Below are 20,013 nucleotides of genomic sequence, written 5' to 3'. Positions count from 1 at the left end.
TGAATATTCTACTTATGAGGTAATCTGCGAATAGAACATCTCAGATTATTACAGTGATGCTGTGTAAGACAGATTTAATTAGTGCATTTTGAGGACCACATAATGAATCTGCAAGGCTCAACTCTCCATTGGACAACAGAATGAAATTCCACTATTAGGCTCTAGATACATATGTCACTTGCCAACCATGTCCATAATTTTGCGATTGGTGTGTGCTTGTATCCACTGGTTCTCGTTCTTAGCAATCTCAATCATTTCTCTTAAGATGTGAAAAGTGAGATCCAAGGAAATAGGCGGGTCACTGGGCCTCTTCGAACGTTCTGCAAAGATTTCTATCATTTTTTGGTTGATTCCTTGGGCAGGCAGCGGGCTTTCTAACTTTAGAGAAACTTGACGCAAGAGGCGACTGACTTCTTTTGCAGTGATATCTTTCACTATCTGTAAGTTATCTGGAGGTAATAGTGAACGAATCACGATGTACTTAGGATTTTGTACCAAAGACTGGAGTACCTTTTCCTTTAGAATGTAGGAAACAGATTGATGAATCTCATCTTCCATGACTTCATTGATGTTGGAACCACCTCGATGGAACATGTTTACATGAACAGCTCGGCAAACAGCTGGAGAGTTGTGAGTGACAAGTAGCAAAGAGGCTGCCAGGATAATGAAGGGAGTTGGTGTCATACTGAATACAAGTCTGAAAAGCAACAAAAGAACAACAAAAAAAAAAACAGTTAAAGTAGTTATTCAGGACATGGACTTGAGGAAGGTGAGCGGACAGTTCAGATTTAATTATTTGAAACACAATGAATATGTCAAATAGATTGCCCGGGGAGGACAATTGTAGCAATAAATTCAAAAGAGAATTAGATAGCCATTTGATGAAGAATGTATTTGAGTGATGTGAGAGATGGAGTAGTGCAGTTTTATTGTTTTACTTTGATGCACCACAATGGTCTTTTCTTCCCCACATCCAAGGCATGACCCGCTCTGCCTTCCCTCACCTCCATAACATCGGCCGACTCTGCCACTACCTCACCCCTCAGGCCGCCCGACTCCATTAGCTCCCTATCCTTCAGAGCATTCTGTTCAAGATCCTGGTCCTCACTTACAAAGCCCTCTATGGCCTCGCCCTATCTCTATGACCTCCTAACCCCCTACCAACTCAACTGGCTCTGGCCTGCTCCACGTCCCCTACCCACCCAACCCACCATTGGCGGGAGAGCCTTCAGCAACTCTGCCCCCAATCTCTGGAATTTCATCCCCCAGTCACTCCGCCTCGCCCCCTCCTTAGCCTCCTTCAAGTCCTGCCTCAACACCCTCCTCTTTGACCATGCCATCGGCCACCCCCCTTCCCCTCTCCCGACCTGACCCCAGCTCGGGTCTGAAATGCTGTACATTGTTCAGCGCCTTGGGACGTCCTCCCGACGTGAAAGATACTATACAAATGTAATCTTGTTGTTGTTGTTATCTTGTCTTTACAAATGGTCTGCGCATTCCCATGTTCCTAGGCAACCATAAAGTAAAAACTAGCAAAATGTTTTAGGACTTTCCACCAAAAATAATGTTGCTGTGAGTAATTGGCTGCTGTGTTTCGCCCACAAAATACACAGTCAATCCATTTTACAACATATTCTGTGAAGCACTTTGAGATGTCTCAATGATGTGATAAGACTCTGTATCAGATGCAAGGATTATATCATAATGTGGTTTGAAAAGCAAGCACTGCATGCTTTCAACACAGTAAGAGACTTTTAGAGGCAACAAAGTTGGTTCATTTACAGAAACAATGTCCTGTGAATATGCTAATGCAGACTTGCGATTTGTGTTCTCAAATGAATCTCAGTTGGTGATAAAAAGCATAACTTAAAATCAAAAAATTAATTTCCTCTATTAATAGGTAGGATTCAAACTGATCAATATGAATTATAACATTTCCTTTTTTAAAAAAATTATCTACTTTTTCATTGTTTAATGTTTTCAATTTAAAAAATTGTTTAGTTGATTCAGTGAAGAAAGTAGTCACGTGGATGTTTCAGACCAGAAGAGTCAACAATTTATCTTCATGATAAATAACCTCCATAAAACTGCCAAAGAAGAGCTTCAGTGACCCTTTCAACTAATTACTTATAATGTGATCATTGCCTCAAGTTAAGAAAACGTGACTCCATATTTTTATTCTATGCTTTTATGGAGGAAAATATGAAGTTGATGGGCTGTATAAATTTTTCCATTTTTCTGCGTCACTACAGGGCACCCCATTATAAAGTAGATACAGAGCGCTTAGAAACCGTGTTATAACACATCCTTGAAGACAAGAGTCATTGGTTCTGCTTCCCGGTTGTCAAGTTGCCACTGATCTCACTTTTGGCATGATGCACTTTACGCGCAGGAAGTGCTGCTGACATTACTTCCAGTGCACTGCAACAACAACAACAACTTTGATTTATATCGCGCCCTCCCCGCCAGACGGCGTCTCAGAGCGCTTCACAGTAATGGATCCCGGGACCGAGCCAGGGGGAGGGGGAGGAAGGTGACCAAAGGCGCAGTCGAAAAGAAAAGTCTTCAGCCGAGACATGTGCAGCTCACAGAAGGTAACATTAGTGGGACTTCCTGTACTCGTACATATACATGGTGTGCAGGAATTGACATCAGAGATGTTTTCTGTGCATAATGTCTAATGTGCATTATTAATATTATTATTATTATTAATATGCAGGAAATTATGTAAGAAGGTGGCCATTATTTTTAGTGTGGGAAGCTAATCAGGGTTGGAAGCTGGGTGTACCACAGTAGGCCTGCAAACTCATGCTCAACTGGGGCACTTTCTAACGAGGGTGTCCTCAACTTAGCAAAAAAAACACTAGTAGGGCAAAATGCTGTATGATATTGCCCATTGTTCATGTATTCTGGACAATGTACCCAAAAGCATCTCTAAGAGCAAGTAATTTGCTTAACAGCTTGAATGTGTATGTTGTCTTTTTTACTGATATGCTTTCTTATACCTTCAATAATTCTCTAAGCTATATTTTAATTCATTCCTAGCATTGCATTGTAATGTTAACTTATTTGATTCAATAGAAAGACTAGATTCTATTTAATACTTGGTAGCAACACAAAAGGATGGCTGGGTAGATCGTTCTCAGGATTTTCCCTGGTCACAGAAAATAACAATGAACTTGTGAAGATGTGAAATGTGTTCATCAACCTAACCTCAGGAATTGTGGAGTCCTGTAGCTCAGTGATTAGACAGTCAGAGACCTGGGTTCGATTCCCGGCAGGGCGAAAAGTTGGGTAAGTTTCCTTACTCCACACGCCTCTACTTCCCCAGCAGTAGGTAAGAACCCGGATTGTTTTTCCGGGAGTAATAATTCCTTCAAAAAAAAATAATAGCAATAAATTGGTCATTCAATCTATGACTGTTTGTGAGACAGTGATGTGCACAATTGGCTGCCACGTTTCACCCACAAAATACACAGTCAATTCACTTTACAGTATATTCTGTGATGCGCTACGAGACGTCTTGAAGACGTGATAAGGCGCTATATCAAATGCAAGGATTATTTTATTATTATATGCCTTAGTCTCAAATATAAAAGCATTAGTACGCCAATGAAATATTTACATTTCCCACAATAGGTATCTTGACCAGCATTGGTTTACAGTCATCAGATAGAAAAGGCTTTGTTCTGTTCAGAATGGGCTGAATGCAAATCTATATCCGAAAATGGAAAGGGCAGTGAAAGAGCCCCACCCATATGGATAAATTAGCTCTTTGTATCCGATAATTTACTAGTTTCTATTTATATTTATTTACACTCATCAAAGAGTGTATCTACAGTATGAGCACCTCAGCACTCAACATGGTTGCAATACCTGCTCACATTTTGTTTTTACCTCTTACTTCATTTTTCTGACATTGATTAAGATTGTCAAGCTTTTCTTTTAAATTTATGCCAATGCTATTCAATGCTATTTAATCAAAGCAACCCTGCATCCTCATGAAACATTGCACATTATGTTTCCTGGATACAATAAATTATTTGCCATAATAAAGACAAATGTCTTTCATTTCATCAATTATTGGACTGGCAACTATTGAAAAACAGTACTCTGATGTTAATGTTGTCTCCAGACTGAGCCAAACATATAGCAGAAAGGACAAAGGCAATGATGGTGATTTAAGACAAATTTATTGTTATTTGCATGAACATTGTATCAACTGTAATACACATAAAGAGAAGGGAGTTTTTCCTGATGTCCTGGCCAAAAATTTCCCAGATAAAATTATTTATTCACTTCATGTCTGTTTGTGGGACACTGCTGCATGCAAATTGGCTGCTGAATACATCTACAAAACACATTACACTTTACAGTAAATCCTGTGAAACATTTTAAGACGTCCTTCTGTGGTACAAGGGGCTGTAACAAATGCAAGGAGTATTATTTTTAAACTTGTCTACTTTTCCTTTGTGGCTATGTAGTTGCGGAGGGCTTTCCTGGTATCAGTACAACTGGTGGAAAATAGAGATCTAAATGGATCAACTAAGGAACAATAGATTATTCAAAGGGAATGATGGGAGACACCCATTTGAATCAGAGAATGTTAAACAGGCTATTTGGTCCATCAAGTCTGCACTGTTGTTTTTCTCCATATAGAATCATAGAATTCTAGAATTATTCAGCACAGAAGGAGGTCATTTGGCCACCGTGTCTGTGCACGTTGAAAAGAGCTATCCAATTCAATCCCACTCCCCCGTCTCCCGATAGCCCTGCAAACTTGACCTCCCCAAATTATTATCTACTTCTCCCTTAAAATTTGTTATCGAATTAGCCATGTAAGCCACCTAGTCTAATCCCACATAGAATCATAGAATGTTACAGCACAGACAGATACAACTTACAGATGATCTAATATTAGGGTGAGAAGTGCCTCAATTGGTCACCAAAGAGGACTCACTGTATTTGAGTGGGTATCTGAAGTTAATTTGACAAGGCTATTTGACATCAGAGACAGGCTGTTAGTCTGCCTCTGAGGTGCTCTGTATAAAACTACAAATGTTAAAAGTGCAGAGAAACATCTCAAAGAGGAAGGTATTCATCTTGGAGATGGCAGTTGCAAATCTGAAATAGATGTCTTTATCCCTTTATCCTTCCCATTCACTCAAGCATCTGACTAGTTTCGGTGACAATAACTGTAACATATTACACATATTGGTCTGGTGCCACAACTCACTCACTGTAAAGATGGACTAAATGATCTCTGTATCTATCATTCCATCTGTTTTGGCCTCAGATTTAAGACAGATTTGACCTCAATCTCTCTGAACTCCACTTTTGAAAATATATCTCACATTGATTAAGCATCTCACTTGGAACACACCAAAACACCAAGTTATCAAAACTGTCCACATAAAATTTAGAGAAATCAATCGATAATTAAATATAAATCCCATAACACTACTCCCCACAAGTGGAGTGAATGAAGCTACTGTTTTGCGTGTAAAGTGGCTCTAGTGTAAAAACTGTACACATCAGTAATGATATTTATTTTAAAAACTACATTTAACAGAACTGACATTAGAGACTTGAGATACTGATTCTTCACTCATTGTTTGCAATATGGACCTTCAATGGATATATTTATTGGCCAATAGGAACCATTTATGAACATGTGGGATTTCATGATGATGAGATTTATGATTTTTTTTCTCCCATTTATGGCGCTTTTGAGCTAGCTTTATGACAAGTTAACAGACCCCTAAAATATATTGAAACTACAATGTGGCTTACTTGAATCAAACCATTCCCTATTTATTTACTTGAATAGATATTTTCTTGATCACTTCACCAACTTATTTCCAAAGACAGAAACTGTATTTGAATCTCATAACATCTCAACCTAGCTGATCCTTACAGTACCATTCCCCAAGAAACCATTGGCAACAGATAAAAACATACAGACATCCTATCTCGTCCACAGCTCCCAATGATGGCTTTCATTGCTTGTTCCTTCAGGATTGGTTTACATTTCTAATCTCAATATGCAGCAAGTTGTTACAATCTGGAATGCACTGCATGAAATAGTGGTGAAAGAAGATTCAACAGTGAATTTCAAAAGGGAATTGGATATTTACTTGAAAAGAAAAAAAATTGCAAGGCTATGGGGAAAGAGCAGGTAATGGGACTAATTAGATAGCTCTTTCAAAGTGCCAGAAGGCCTCCTTCTGTGCTATAGGATTCTATGATTCTATAAACCTTGCCTGATTTGTTGCATTTGTTCTGTTGCTCCCGAATTTCCTGATGTTTGCTGCACAATCTTGAGGTTCCATCCAGTGGATACTAACTACAGACAACCCTGACAGAAGCACCAAGCTTCTCTTTACAACGTTTTTTCCAGGTTGTCCTCTTGAAATGTGTCCCCCCACCACCACCCAAGCAGGTTTACCACAGTGAAATAATGCTACACCTAATGCTAAAGTCATGAAACCTATTCAAGAAATCAGGGCAACTGATGAAATGTCATGAGATCTTTTCAAGGAGTCAGAAAGAAATATCATAATAATCATAATAAAAGAAAGAAATATCATAATAATATAAGCTGATGATCAGACCAATCAATTTGAATTTATCCAGTTCTATTGTTTAATAATAATAATAATCCTTGCATTTGATATTGTGCTTTTCACGTCTTCTAGATGTCTCAAAGCACTTCACAGAAATACTGTAAAGTGACTGTATATTGTGGGCGAAACCCAGCAGCCAATTGCACACAACAGTGTCCTACAAACAGTCATGGATTGAAGTGACCAATTTATTATTGTTTTTTTTCTTGAAGGATTATTATCAGGCGTGTGGAGTAAGGAAACTTGCCCAAGGTTTCACCCTGCCAGGAATCAAACCCAAGTCTCTCGCTTGCAAGGCGAGTGCTCTAACCACTGAGCTACAGGACTCCTGAAAGAGTTTAGATTTTCAACATAAAAATGTATATATTTGATGGAACAGTACACAAAATGCAGTTTTCATGCAATAAAAAAATTCTTGCATTTGATATATTGCCTTATCACATTGCCAAAGCACCTCAAAGTGCTTTACAGAATTCTTACTGTAAAATATAGTGACTGTATATTTGTAGGTTATTTTCACCTACTTTATCTGCATTTAATATTCCATTAAACATACAGGTGAAACATTCAAAAATTAAAAACAAATGGACTCTCATGCACCAATAGTAGTTGTTTAGAAATTAGTGCTATTTAACACTATGTCTAATTATCCAAATAAAACCATCCATATAACCCAGGTTATATGTTTTCTGCTTTTCTAAGTTTCTAAAAATGATGTAAACCTTCTCGAGAATGTTACTAATATAAAAATATATGTTTAGCAATATTTTGGAACAAAGTATTTTGGAGTGTCTACATCCTACAAATATCAATTGTCGTTCAGGTTTTATGTTTTAAATATTCTCAGGATAACTTAGTTTTAGAGCTACAGTAAACTCCTGATAACTTGTCACTTTAAGGGAAAAGGAAAAGAGTTATCTGGATTGGTGAGTTAGAAATATGTATGAATGCATAAATAAATGCAGCCGGGGTATTATTAGCATGACAATGTAAGTGGTAGTGATAGGTTAAGACAAGGTCAAGTTATCAGGAGTTTACTGTAAGTGTTTTTCTTTTTAAAAAATAAATTGAATGTTTATAGTGACTTACCATGTCACAACTTTTGGAATGCTTCACAGGTAATTACTTTTAACTTAAACCACTATTTTGTTATAACAAATATATCATATCAGCATCGAGTTATTGGAAGAACTTGTCATAATGTAACTTTGTTTACAATTAACATTTCATTTGCTCTAAATTTCAAGATTTTTTTGGGGGGAGGGGGGAAAAATAGTGATTCTGAACAGGATTGGGAAAACTCAAGTAAGTGAAAATAACAGCAAAAGATCTTAAAATAACCAAAAGAGCCACATGGAATTAATTCATGTTGCAGGTCCACCTTTCAGAAACAGCATGCAAGACATCCACGAATAAATGTCACATTAATTTAAAACATATTAACATTAAAAGTTATTAGCCTGTTGAAAGTATGAGAAGCAATCCACAAACAAACACATTAGACCACTAGAGAACTTTATATTTCTACTCTGTAGTTTCCCTGCAAATCTAAAACTTACATGGAACCCTAGGGTTTGGTGCAGAGGTGAAATTATACCATCAGACCATACTGGGAAAGATGCCTCCTCTTAACTCTTGAGTACATAGGACATTCCTGGGCACTACAAATACAGCATGTGGTATATTACATGTTGGTTGGTTGTAATATGCTCCTCTGTAAGAATTAGAATTATATAGGCACCAAATCAACAGATGAAAAACGAGAACTTTCTCTTACCTTCTCAGATCAGGTGAAATAGTTGCAGCTGAACACAGTCATATTTCTCTGGAGGAACCTTTGAACCATATGCCCTTTAACCAACCACATAACTCCTTCACAATGGTCCTCACTCAGTTCATCCCCCAAATGAGACACTTTAGTTTTGGAATAGTAACACACACACACACACACACACCAGTAACTGAACTGAGCTAAACTGGACTAAACTCCCAATTGGTAGAGACTTTCATTCAATTCAGGGAACACGTCGACTACAATGAAAGAGCACAGATTGAAATAGTTGCCATGTACATGTAAAACAATTGCATCCCCACAGATCTGCACTGGGATCAGTCACAGGTCGTCAGATACCAATCCCTGTGAAGGTGAATCAGGAATTTTTTTTTGGGGGGGGGAATTAAAAAAAAAATTTCGTTCACTCCCCCCTGGCTAAAACAACGAAAACACTTGCTGAGAAATATTGCGAGGTGTTGGCTGGCTTACCTGGTGGTCTCTGAGCTGGGAAATCGAAGGTTTTTTTTCCCCCAAAAGCTGGGAATGCTGGATTGTTGGCAGGAGCTGTCTGCTGGAGCTCTCACCCCATGCCTTCCTTCTCCACAGGTTTATATGCAGCCCAGGCTGGCCTGACGTCAGTGTAACTGCAGGCGAGGGTTGCAAACGAATGGAAGAATGAATGAACAGGACAAGGAAAAGCTGCCAATGAACTGTCAATCAGACCCCAGATAAAGATGGACAAGAGCTGCTGCACGAGAAACACTTTGGCTGTGTGGGGAACACAGGGAAACATAACTGGATTACACATCTGTGCTCAGTAGCCCTGCATTAGAGGTTTCAGATTGAAGGCTTTAATGTGACAGTCTCTCACTCACTCCCCAGACCTCTTCATTAACACACCTGGACATCTACGTTATGCACAAAGATGAACTACTTTCTTAAAAACTTCGAATGACACGTTACTTTACAGAGAATAGAATCGAACTAAGAAGCAATTGAGTAATTGGGTTGGTTCCAGAAATACGGAACACCACATCTCAAAGTGCTTCAGTGTAAAGTGTAGTGACTGTGTACTCGTAGGCGAATCTGGCAGTCAGTTTGTCTCACTGATATCAATGAGGTGAGTGACCAATTTTATTTGGGGCAATTGTTGGCCAGGGACACAGGAATAGACTTCCTTTTATTTTGGATAAGTGATGTGGGATGGTTAACATCCACCTGAATAGGGCAGACAGGACCTCAGCTTAACATCTCACCCTTAGGGAGACTGGTGGGACAATGTGACATTCCTCTGGAATTTCAGGCTTGACAATTTATTTCGTTTTAAAAATAATAATAACAATAATCCTTGCATTTGATATAAGATAGTGCAGTCGTGTCTGGTGAACTATTCGTTGGACAGGGTGAAGTGTAAAAGCAATATATAACACACAGTTTTAAATGAACACTTTCACCAGGTGCCTCTGTGAAAAAGGTAAAAGAAAAGGTTCAACCCTTACATTTCTTTAAAACACCTCAAATCCTTGACTTGCAGACTCGGGTAAGAGTTTATCCATTTCAACATCTATTGTGTTCAGTTGATTCATGTTATTAGAGTTTTTTTTTAAAAAAAGACTGTTCTAGTCATTCAGATCTTGTAACAATTTTAATGGGGATATTTTAGGTTCAGTAAGGATAAATCTACATGGAATTACAGTATGTGGCAGGAACTCAAAGTGAAACCTTTCTCACATTTTTTACAACCAAGAGGCCAGGAGATGTGTTAGTTTACAGTAAGCACTTGGTATGATGGATCTGTGTTGCAGTCTCAAGAAGCCTATCAATACATCTGCACTGTCGTTGAGATTGAGGAGGGGATCAAGCCGAGGAGAGGGAAGAGCTGGTGTGCCTTCTCCTCGCTTTTCCATTGGCACTGACTGCAATGCTGAAAACAACGTTAAATAAGAGCTGTTCTTGGTGCTGAAATTTTTGCAGAATGTTTTTTTTTCTCAGATGAGCATTCGTGATACTGCAGTTCATTTATGGAACAAAAGGTGATCTCTATGTCTGATGTGTCCAGTGACTATATTGTGGTCTCCACGTGTAGCTGATAGATCAGTTTAACAAAGGGGGGTACACAGCTCGAGTCCTTTCTTAACTGCAACTTTGGTGTAAGATCATGCATGGTGTGATTTTCATTTCCAGCCAGTGTGCAGAGGTGATGGCTTCTTTTCAATCGTCTGCTACGTGTGTCATCCATCCAAAATCTTCTGTCTGCATATATCAGTTCTCATCTACGCAAATACGGACGTAGTTGTCTCTTGTAACATTTAATCACAGTTTATCATCCATTTTTATGACTTGAATCCCCAAAGCTTTAGAGTTTGACATAATGGCAGTAACTCATCCAGGCTTTCTCATAGTTTAATCAATATTGATACAATATGGTTAGAAAGAAACCATCCTACTGCATATGGGCAGTTTTACAACTATTAGAAAACACATTGTATAGGACAAAAAAATACCCAGGGTTTGTATCCAATGTTTTCTGAGATGATTGTTTAATACTTTTCAATATTTATCATACAAATTAGTCATTCAAATCACAAAGAACTTAAACCTAATTGGAAAGAGTTGCTAAAAGATACCGCACTTTGATGTCTACAATACTTCAACTCCATCATATCCCAAATCATAATATTCAAATGGATTCAAAGTGCACTTTGAATTAATTTGCCTATCCATGTCTCAGTATTTTGTTTGTGCTCAGCAATGTTTGGTATATTGTGGAAGGAAAGGCTGCTTAAAATAACTAAAACAATCTCTTTAGACCTCTGAGTCAGATAATGTATTGTTTGATCAAAAGGGACAGCTAACTATCCCTTTATGATAGCAATCTCGTAAGTACTGGGCAAAGATTTATTATGGAAGCGTGATTTGCAATTGTAAAGTACATCATGGAGTGACTTGACAGCTCCCCATATCGCTCAATTTGTAAAGATAAAATGTAGAACTGATCCATATGATTGTGAAGGTCCCAGGTTTGAATATACTCTATGTTCTTAGCTGATCTCAGATGGATTGGCAGGAGAAACCCTTAGTCCGGAAATACTAATAACATATGTACTTAATCACCTTAATAATAACCTTTGCATTTGATATAAAACAACAAATCACACTTGTATAGTGCCTTTCATGTCAGAAAGACGCCCCAATCAAGGGTGGTGGACCTGAGCTGAGAGTTGGCGTCAGGAGAGGAGGAGGGCAGTGGGGGTGGGGGTTGGGAGGGTGGCTGAAAGCACGGTCGAAGAGCAAAGTCTTTAGATGGGACCTGAAGGAGGAAAGAGAGTGGATGAGGCGGAAGGATTGTGGGATAGAATTTCATAGTGTGGGGGCAGGGATGCCAAATGCCCAACCGCCAATGGTGGGGTGGGAAGTGCGAGACCTGAAGCAGGCCAATGTCTGCCGAGCGTAGGCAGCGGAGATGCTGATATGGGGTTAGGAGGTCGGAGAGGTAGGGAGGAGCAAGACCTGGAGAGCTTTAAAGGTGAGAACAAGGGTTTAGAACTTGATTCTCTGTGGGGTGGGGAGTCAGGCAAGGAAGGGGGTGATCGGTTCATGGAAAGGACACGAGCTGCAGAGAGCTGAATAATCTGCAGCTTGTGGAGGGAAGAGTTGGGAAGTTCAGTGAGCAGGTAACAACAATTTGCATTTATATAGCGCCCTTCTTGCCTTCTTTCACCCACAAAATGCACAGTCAATCAGTAAACTGACTAGTTCCTGTGTATTAAATAAAACACATTCTGATAATGTCCAGATAGATGAGAAAATACAGTCAATCCACTTTATAGTATATATTATGAAGTGCTTTGAATTGTCTTAACGGTGTAAAAAGAAGCTATATCAAATGCAAAACAATATTATTATTGTAAGTTATGCTTCCAAAGAATGAGGGAAGAGATAAAAGTTATGAACTAGGAAATATCACTGAAAGATATCTAAGTTGATGAAAAGTGAAACACTTCTAAAATGAGATCCATTAAGGGTCATGTGTAAATGCATGTACAGTGTGTAACATGTCTACAGAGGGAATTATAAGTGCCTTTAATGATATAATGAACCTAATTAAAATATTTATGAATTATGTAATTAACAATCATCTGTTTCATTCAGCTTGGTTCATGCTATGCCCAGATCGTTTTATCTTTCTCCTGATTCAATGTTTGGTCCTATTCCCTGAACACTCACTATATTCTTTGGAATTGTCCCAGGATTCTAAGTGCAAACACATTGCTCTTTAATTGGCGTTCAGCACAGCTTTCTCACTTTAAATCACATTTCATCTGGCTTCATATTATTGTGTGTTGCACCTCAATTTTTTAATGATTCTGAAGACTTGATTTATGCCCATCTCGTCAATGTATGTGTATATAAATAGTATTTAAAAAATTAGTTGAGCTTCCTTAACATGCATTTCTAGACCAATGATCAGACAAGACATGACTTTCTTTGGATACCTTCTAATGGACATGTCGTTTTTTTATAGCAGAATGTATAAACTGTACAATCAAGAATAGGCTTGTAACAGCTTTATAGAAAGCCTGTTTCACTTCTTTGGTGCTTTCTAGGAGCAGACAGGCTATGGCAAAGTTTGATTCGTCTTGGTAATGAGTGCTGTATTGTAAATTCAATTAAACTTTGAAAATATCTTCCTCTTCCTTACGAATGCCTTGCACCATAATCTATAAATACCCTATCGGTTCTTGAATAAGGCACAAATGTACATTGTGATATTAGGAAAACTATAAATCAGTTGGCAGGTGGGAAGAATTGGTGCAAATTCAGTAACTAAGCTGATGCACTCTCCTGCAATACATTGTTATGGTAGTTGCTGCACAAATTTGCTTTTTATAATTGATGCAGTAAACAATGTAATAACAAGATATTACTGAAACCACAGATCACTTGGCAACATATTGCAATTTTGTTGAATGCTAAATGCTTTTGCTGAAATTGCTGAATGCTAACTTTGTCCACAAATTGTTTCTGATATCAGCCATGTTGTCATCAAAAACACAAATGTTCATCTCATTACTGTTCGTGGGGATAATCCTTGCATTTTCCACGAGGAGGAAAGCGTAACCCTGCAGTAATTATATCATCGCTGTAAATAGTATGTTTCAGCGAAGGAAGAAAAGGTGAAGAAATGACACTGATGAAAAGTGGAAAATCAAGCACATGTGCTTTCCTACCAGAAATATAATGTGACGTATAGCAGGGTGGAATGAATACCAGTTAGTGAATGAATCAACATACTTTAACTGAAACATGATCTATGATCAGTTACATTGGATAGGATCCAGTATATTTCAGTACTGTTAAATTAGAATATATTTCTCTTGTCATGCCTTCGAACAGCACTTCCTGATTTCATGGAAATTACAGGTTCATGTATCGCTCCAACTGGTTGGAATTAATGAATCAATTTCACTTTATTACTTTAAAAGATGGTTTATTTTTAAGTCATATTATTTATACCAATCAATACTGCTAATGAGTACAAGTGAATGGGCAACAACAGAATTAAAAATAATTTAATACAGTTAATTACCTTTTCCTGAATAACTCCAGACATTACAAACATAAGTATTGGACTTGCATTCTCAACCCTTAGTGCACAACAGCTCAGCAGCTGCACAATGGTTTGGTACAGTTCAAAAACATTTTTTTTACAGTAACTACATGAAGGTCAAACCGTTTAAACATATATTTGTTCCAGATATCTAAAGCTGCAATAAATTAAGTAAAATTAATGGTTAATCTTTGGTCTACTTTATTGATTATTTTACCTACAATCAGTATTATGAGTAAAGGATACAAATAAACTCAGTATTTGCGACACTTTATCCACACAACTAGGAAAGTGGTAAAAACATACATCTGACAAAATACAATTTGCTCTTTTTATAAACTACAAAAGTTTTAAGTCCAACCATTTTGTTGGTATGTGCAACAATGCAGCACACATTCGAAACTGCGCTCAAGTGTCAACTTTGACGATAAACTCAACACCTGGTCTGAAAGTACAACGTCTGGCCCAAAGGCAAGAGTGCTACCAATTGAGCCAAACTAGACAGCTGGGCTGACAAGTGGCAAAATATTATTTAATGTGGGCAAATACTGAGGAATGAGATTGAGAAAGGAGAATAAAAAGTGGAAATTAAGTTAATTGGTATCAGTCTACAGGTCACTACACTGGAGAGGATTGGGTCGGTGGGTGGGGTGTGCAGATACAATAACAAGAGTAAAGATCTAGCTAAAGGGATAAATTATGAATCAAGGGGAAATTATACTGAACTTCTGGAGTACAGTTTACAATTCTGGTCACAGTATTACGGTAAGAACATTGTAGCTTTGGAGAGGCTACCGTAACTAAATCTATTGCTGGAATTAGGCACTTGAATTCTGAGTAGAGGCCATAGAATCCGGGAATGTTCACACTGTAGAAAAGGCGTCAAGTATTCAAGATATTAAAGGTCTAACCGCAAACCCTACAAGGGAAATGGAGACAAGTTCAGAAACCAGATGGCCCCAATGTAACTACTTTGGAAGGAACAGAGCTACAGAGATAATACCTGGAGAGATATTATTTGAAAGGGAATTAGATAACTGGTTCACAAAGAAATCTATTGAAGGGATATGAGATGGGGTGATAAAGGCTAGATCTGTATTTGGAAAAAGAGGAAAGTTGAAAGGAGCCAGAGGAAAGCCAAGCATTGTTATTAAAATGCTAAATTGTTATTTGTGCAATGAATTTGCTGTTACAGCAGCACTTTCTGTAAATATGGCCATTCCAAGGAAATTAAATATTCTCTTCAGCTCAGATCTGTATGGGTTGACTTTTATATGTTGACTTTTATATTCTGAATACAAGGTGATTTCCCTAAATTATTGTTTCAAAATTCCTACTTGTCTTACATTTGTGGACTAGCCACAACAGGCAAAGGAGTTTGAGAACCCGGTAAAAAAAAAATCCAGTTCCACATCTGTGTGAGAATTGGGAAACTGCACACGTCAGTGAAGTTACTGGGGCGGTGATCCCGTCTCCCTCATCCCCCCAGTGAGGCCTTGTAACATTGGGTTCAGGAATGGCTAAGAATTTGTGAAAAACTGAAGGGGCGACAACAAAAGAGAAAACTATACAGAAAGAGTAAGAGTGAAAACAAACTGTGAAATATTGAGACCTGCACAATGTCATCTCAACAACAACAAGATTGCATTTATAGAGCGCCTTTCACTTCGGGAGGACGTCCCAAAGCGCTGGACAGTTGGGTCTCATAACAGTTATGGGTAACACAATACATTACCGGTGTTTTAAATTTGGAAATCATGTTATCACTAAGAGAATCACAGAAATTTCCAGTGCAGAAGGAGGCCTTTTTGGCCCATCAAGTCTGCTCTACCTCTCAGAGCAAGCTGCTCATTCAATTCCAATATTATAATTTTAATGTATCACAATATTATTCTAAATACTGTACATACAAATTAATTAATGTAATTCTAAATACTGTACATACAAATTAATTAATGCTCTTCAATTAATGTAATACACATTTTACTTTATTCTGCAAATATAACTATGAAAATGTGAAGGGTGGGCTTATAAGAGAAGCCATTTTATAATGGGAATCATACTGGTATTTTTCGTTATCCTATGCAATCAGTTAGACAGAATTGAAATTGTTTTGTATTTTCCTAGCCCTATATATTTTTCTATGGATTCCTATGTGACTTAGTTTCCTAAATTCATTTTCCAATTGCTTCCCCATAACTATAATTTAGATAGAAGTTTCATCAAATAATGCATTGAAGAGTTAAATAAAATGTTTCGTTCATGTGCGTGAATAAAAATAAAGCAATTAATTACTTGCTGAAAGTTATCACTCACATAAGTGCCATCCAGTAAGATTCCGACATTCTCACTTGGTGACATTTTCTAACAGATTTTTAAAAAATTATTTAAATATTTCAGGTAATTTTCATTTCAGGAATAGGAAAAATCAAGCAGTAGCATTTTTCATTTCTTTAAAAAGATTGCACCATTAGTGTGCCAGTGAAATCAAGTTTAAAATAACAAGCGCTTATGGCAGAATGTCTCAGTGACACAGGTGGCTAACGCAGGCATTATTTGTAGCAAAGAATAACCTACTAAAATTCGAGCTTTTTTTNAATGGTGTGACATCACTAATTTAGCAATCGATTAGTATTTGTGGTAAAGTGACACAAGATTAGCTGGTTTCAATTGAGGTAGCATTCCCATTCAGTCGTATTGCAGATAATGTACACTAAAAATAAATCGGTCTTCCCTCAGAAAGGACTAGTGCTCAACTATCAGAAGATATGCAGGAATTCCATTTGCTAGATGTATTTGGATCACTTATAAAAACTATCACTGTTTCAGTGTGCTTCTTCATTAGATTAACCAATGAATGGTGTTGGTGTAATGAATGGAGCTTGTCCATGGGTGCTCTACGCCAAGGATATGGAATGTAGAGTGGATACTAGAGGGAGATGGGAGATACAAACAACATCTTGTGGGCTTGGTTATTCCAAAGTTGTCCGTTCTGAAAGGCAATGCATTTTTTTCTACCTTCCAATTGGCTTACAGGCACCTGCTTGCTCTCCTCATCAGAGATAATTATTTTAATATAAGATATTCACATTCCTCCATATACTAAGGATTCTTTACCCGTAAACAACAGAATACGCACATTAAAATAATGTAATTCCACATCTTTTACAAGATGTCCATGGTAGGGTTACCCATTATTCATTATGAACAACCAATTACATCATTGGAACATAGTAACAGGAGTAGGCCATTCAGCCTCTCGAACCTGTTCTGCCATTCTATTAGATCATGGGCATGGCTGATCTATACCTCATCTCCAAATCAAATGCTAGCCAATTTTCTTGAACAAAAAGAAAAAAAAAGGTTCTTGTTTATATTATGCAAAGTCCTACTCGGTGCAGTTAATGAACTGTACATGCTCCTATGATGCACCTCAATCATTTTTTCATAATAATACAACACAATTTAAGGCCATATACCACAGCATTCCCGATTACCTGGTAAATAAACGTGTAACTAGAATTTAACGTGATCCCTCACCCCAAAATTGTTTTATTTTGTTACACATTCAGTTTGTTTATTTATATGTTATAGATGTTTTTTCAGTAAGTTTAGATATTAGGAAACTACTGGCTTTTTCCTTCCTTGCTTCATAAAAAGTTTCATAGATGTCAGAAGCTGCTTTCTTGAAGTCGGTGGTGGGGGGGCGGGGGGTGCTGCCATTTAATATTAGGATTTATGTAACAGGGCTATGTTTAGTATTTGGAGGAGCAAACGTCCAAATAGTTTCATAGGTTCTAACAGGTAAATAGATCACGTCAAGGGGTTAACCAAATCTATTAGTTTTCCCAGAGGTACATGAGTTGCTCTGATGGATCCGTTATGGTTTCTGGGTCTTCCATGAAAGATAGCAATTCCACATTACAGAAACAATCTGAACAGTCGCCACCCTGTGTGTAAAAAAACATTTTCCATCAATTCACAAAAAACAGAAACATTTCTATTGATTTTGGTGTTCTAAGCAAATGTTAGCATATTACTTTAGGTACAAGTTCAAGTAACTAGCATTCAATGAAATTTTTTTTTAATACAATTATTGCATCAAGCGTCCAGAGAAAACACCTTATAGCAAACCTGTCTTCAACAACTTTTCAGGTGACTGTGCCAAAGTGTCTTTTATATATGGTGGCCTCTGAGTAAGTTGGTGTGCAAACCAGGCTGTTCCAGGACTGTTGTTAACAGAGGGTGGTTGCTGAATGGAGATGGTTGCTTGAACAAGTTTGACTGCGATCACGTAATATTAGTTTTTCTCCCTCATACATATAGAATCTTCAAGATTAAAATTGTGCAGATATAATTCTTAACTGCAAGGGGCCTGTGACAGCTTGGAGGGAAATACAATCCACTTTATTCACATTATGCTGCCTTCACAGTTTTGCTTCTTGTCTTTACTTATAATCATACACACATTATATATTTTAGATTCGATGATTCAGTGAAGACGGGTTAAGAGAACCAATGGGAGCACACGAATGATGGAAACAGGTTCAATACCCAATTCCAGAAAGTATTAGGCGTAGGTTGGCTAGAGCCGAGGCTTGGGGACCCCAGAGAATGCGTTGGGGTACTGATGGAATTTAACCAGCTAAAACCGCAAAGCTTGCCATTGAAAGAACTGTCTGGCAAGCTTCCTGCTTCTTGTAGCTAGTAAGGCCCTACCAGTTAAGGATTTGAGTAAATAGGAGTCGAATGGGAAGAATCCCTGCTCCCGGGAAGCAATCTGCCAAGGGGCTCAGACGCTGGCTCAGTAACCAGCTACCAAGACCACCACAGAAGCTTGATTCAATTCTGACCTTCCATTGTTAAATACATCAATTTGGAGATAGTTCAACTCCAAGGAGATCCCACTTACCTCCCCGCGCCCTCCCCTCCCAAACGAGGATCGATCTTGTTTTAGTCAACTCGCTTTTGTGAAATGCACAAGCTGGTTTCATAGTGGATCAGCGGAGACCTGGAATGTGTCTTTCCACTCAAGATCTCAGTTACAGTTGAAACAATGAGAAAAACAGATTCCCCACTGTGCCACAGCTGAGAACAGAAACTGCTGCAGAGGAAATGCCTATGCAAAATTAATTATTGAATAATAATAATTCTCGCATTTTGATATAGCGCCTTATCACGACTTTGAGATGTCTCAAAGCACTTCACGGAATAAACTGTAAAGTGGAGTGACTGTGCATTTTGTTTGTGAAACGAGGCAGTCAATTGCGCACAGCTCCAGGGAAAGTTCAGATGAACTTGTCCTGGCTATCAACAACAACAACTCGGATTTATATAGCACCCTCCACGCTGGACAGCATCTCAGAGCACTTCACACTTACGGATCCTGGGGCCAAGCCAGGGGGAGGAAGGTGACCAAAGGCAAGGTCGAAAAGAAGGTCTTCAGCAGAGACCTGAAAACAGGAAGAGAGGGCGCGATGCGAAGGGAGTGAAGAAGAGAGTTCCAGAGCCTCGGGGCATAGTGGCTGAAGGCACAGCTGCCGAGGGTGGAGCGGAGGACTCGGGGGACAAGGAGGAGGCCAGACCTGGAGGAATGAAGGCAACTGGCACTGTTTTTAGGAGAGAAGAGGTCAGAGAGGAAGGTGGGTGCAGAAGAGTGGAGGGATTTGAAGACAAGAGTGAGGATCTTGAAGTTGATCCTCTCTGGGATAGACAGCCAGTGCAGTCTGGCAAGGACTGGGGTGATCGGGGAGCGGAGTTTGGTGCGGGTGAGAATGCGCGCGGGAGTGTTTTGAAAAATCTGGATTTTATGGATGGTAGTGGAGGGGAGGCCGGCAAGGAGGGTGTTTGACTAGTCCAGCTTTTGGAGAGAGGTATTGGCGGAGACGGGCGATGCGTCGGAGGTGGAAGAAAGCGATGCTGGTGAGGGACCGGATGTGGGGAAGGAAGGATAATTGGGGGTCGAACCTGACGCCTAGATTGTGTACGGGTTCGGAGAGTTT

General features: G+C 38.6%; 2 protein-coding genes across 2 annotated transcripts in view; both read right to left on the bottom strand.

Moving 5' to 3' along the window:
• Positions 1–16: 16 nt before the first annotated feature.
• uts1 (urotensin 1) lies at positions 17–939 on the bottom strand. The gene has a single exon (XM_007904476.2). The coding sequence runs from the start codon at positions 682–684 to the stop codon at positions 175–177; it is 510 nt and encodes a 169-aa protein (XP_007902667.1). The 5' UTR covers positions 685–939; the 3' UTR covers positions 17–174.
• Positions 940–17,577: 16,638 nt separating this feature from the next.
• Positions 17,578–20,013, bottom strand: part of mpv17 (mitochondrial inner membrane protein MPV17) — a 52,859-nt gene continuing 50,423 nt past the window's right edge. Inside the window, exon 7 of the mRNA XM_042333480.1 lies at positions 17,578–17,961. Coding sequence (XP_042189414.1) covers positions 17,892–17,961 — 70 coding nt within the window. The 3' untranslated portion in view covers positions 17,578–17,891. The remainder of the gene's footprint in view (positions 17,962–20,013) is intronic.

Source organism: Callorhinchus milii, unplaced genomic scaffold, assembly GCF_018977255.1.
Source record: "Callorhinchus milii isolate IMCB2004 unplaced genomic scaffold, IMCB_Cmil_1.0 Scaffold3, whole genome shotgun sequence".
Taxonomy (NCBI): domain Eukaryota; kingdom Metazoa; phylum Chordata; class Chondrichthyes; order Chimaeriformes; family Callorhinchidae; genus Callorhinchus; species Callorhinchus milii.
This window is presented reverse-complemented; position numbering and strand designations above follow the sequence as displayed.

What these genes read in the sequence shown, in the direction of transcription:
- uts1 (XM_007904476.2), bottom strand. Translation starts at nt 684, where the DNA reads ATGACACCAACTCCCTTCATTATCCTGGCAGCCTCTTTGCTACTTGTC.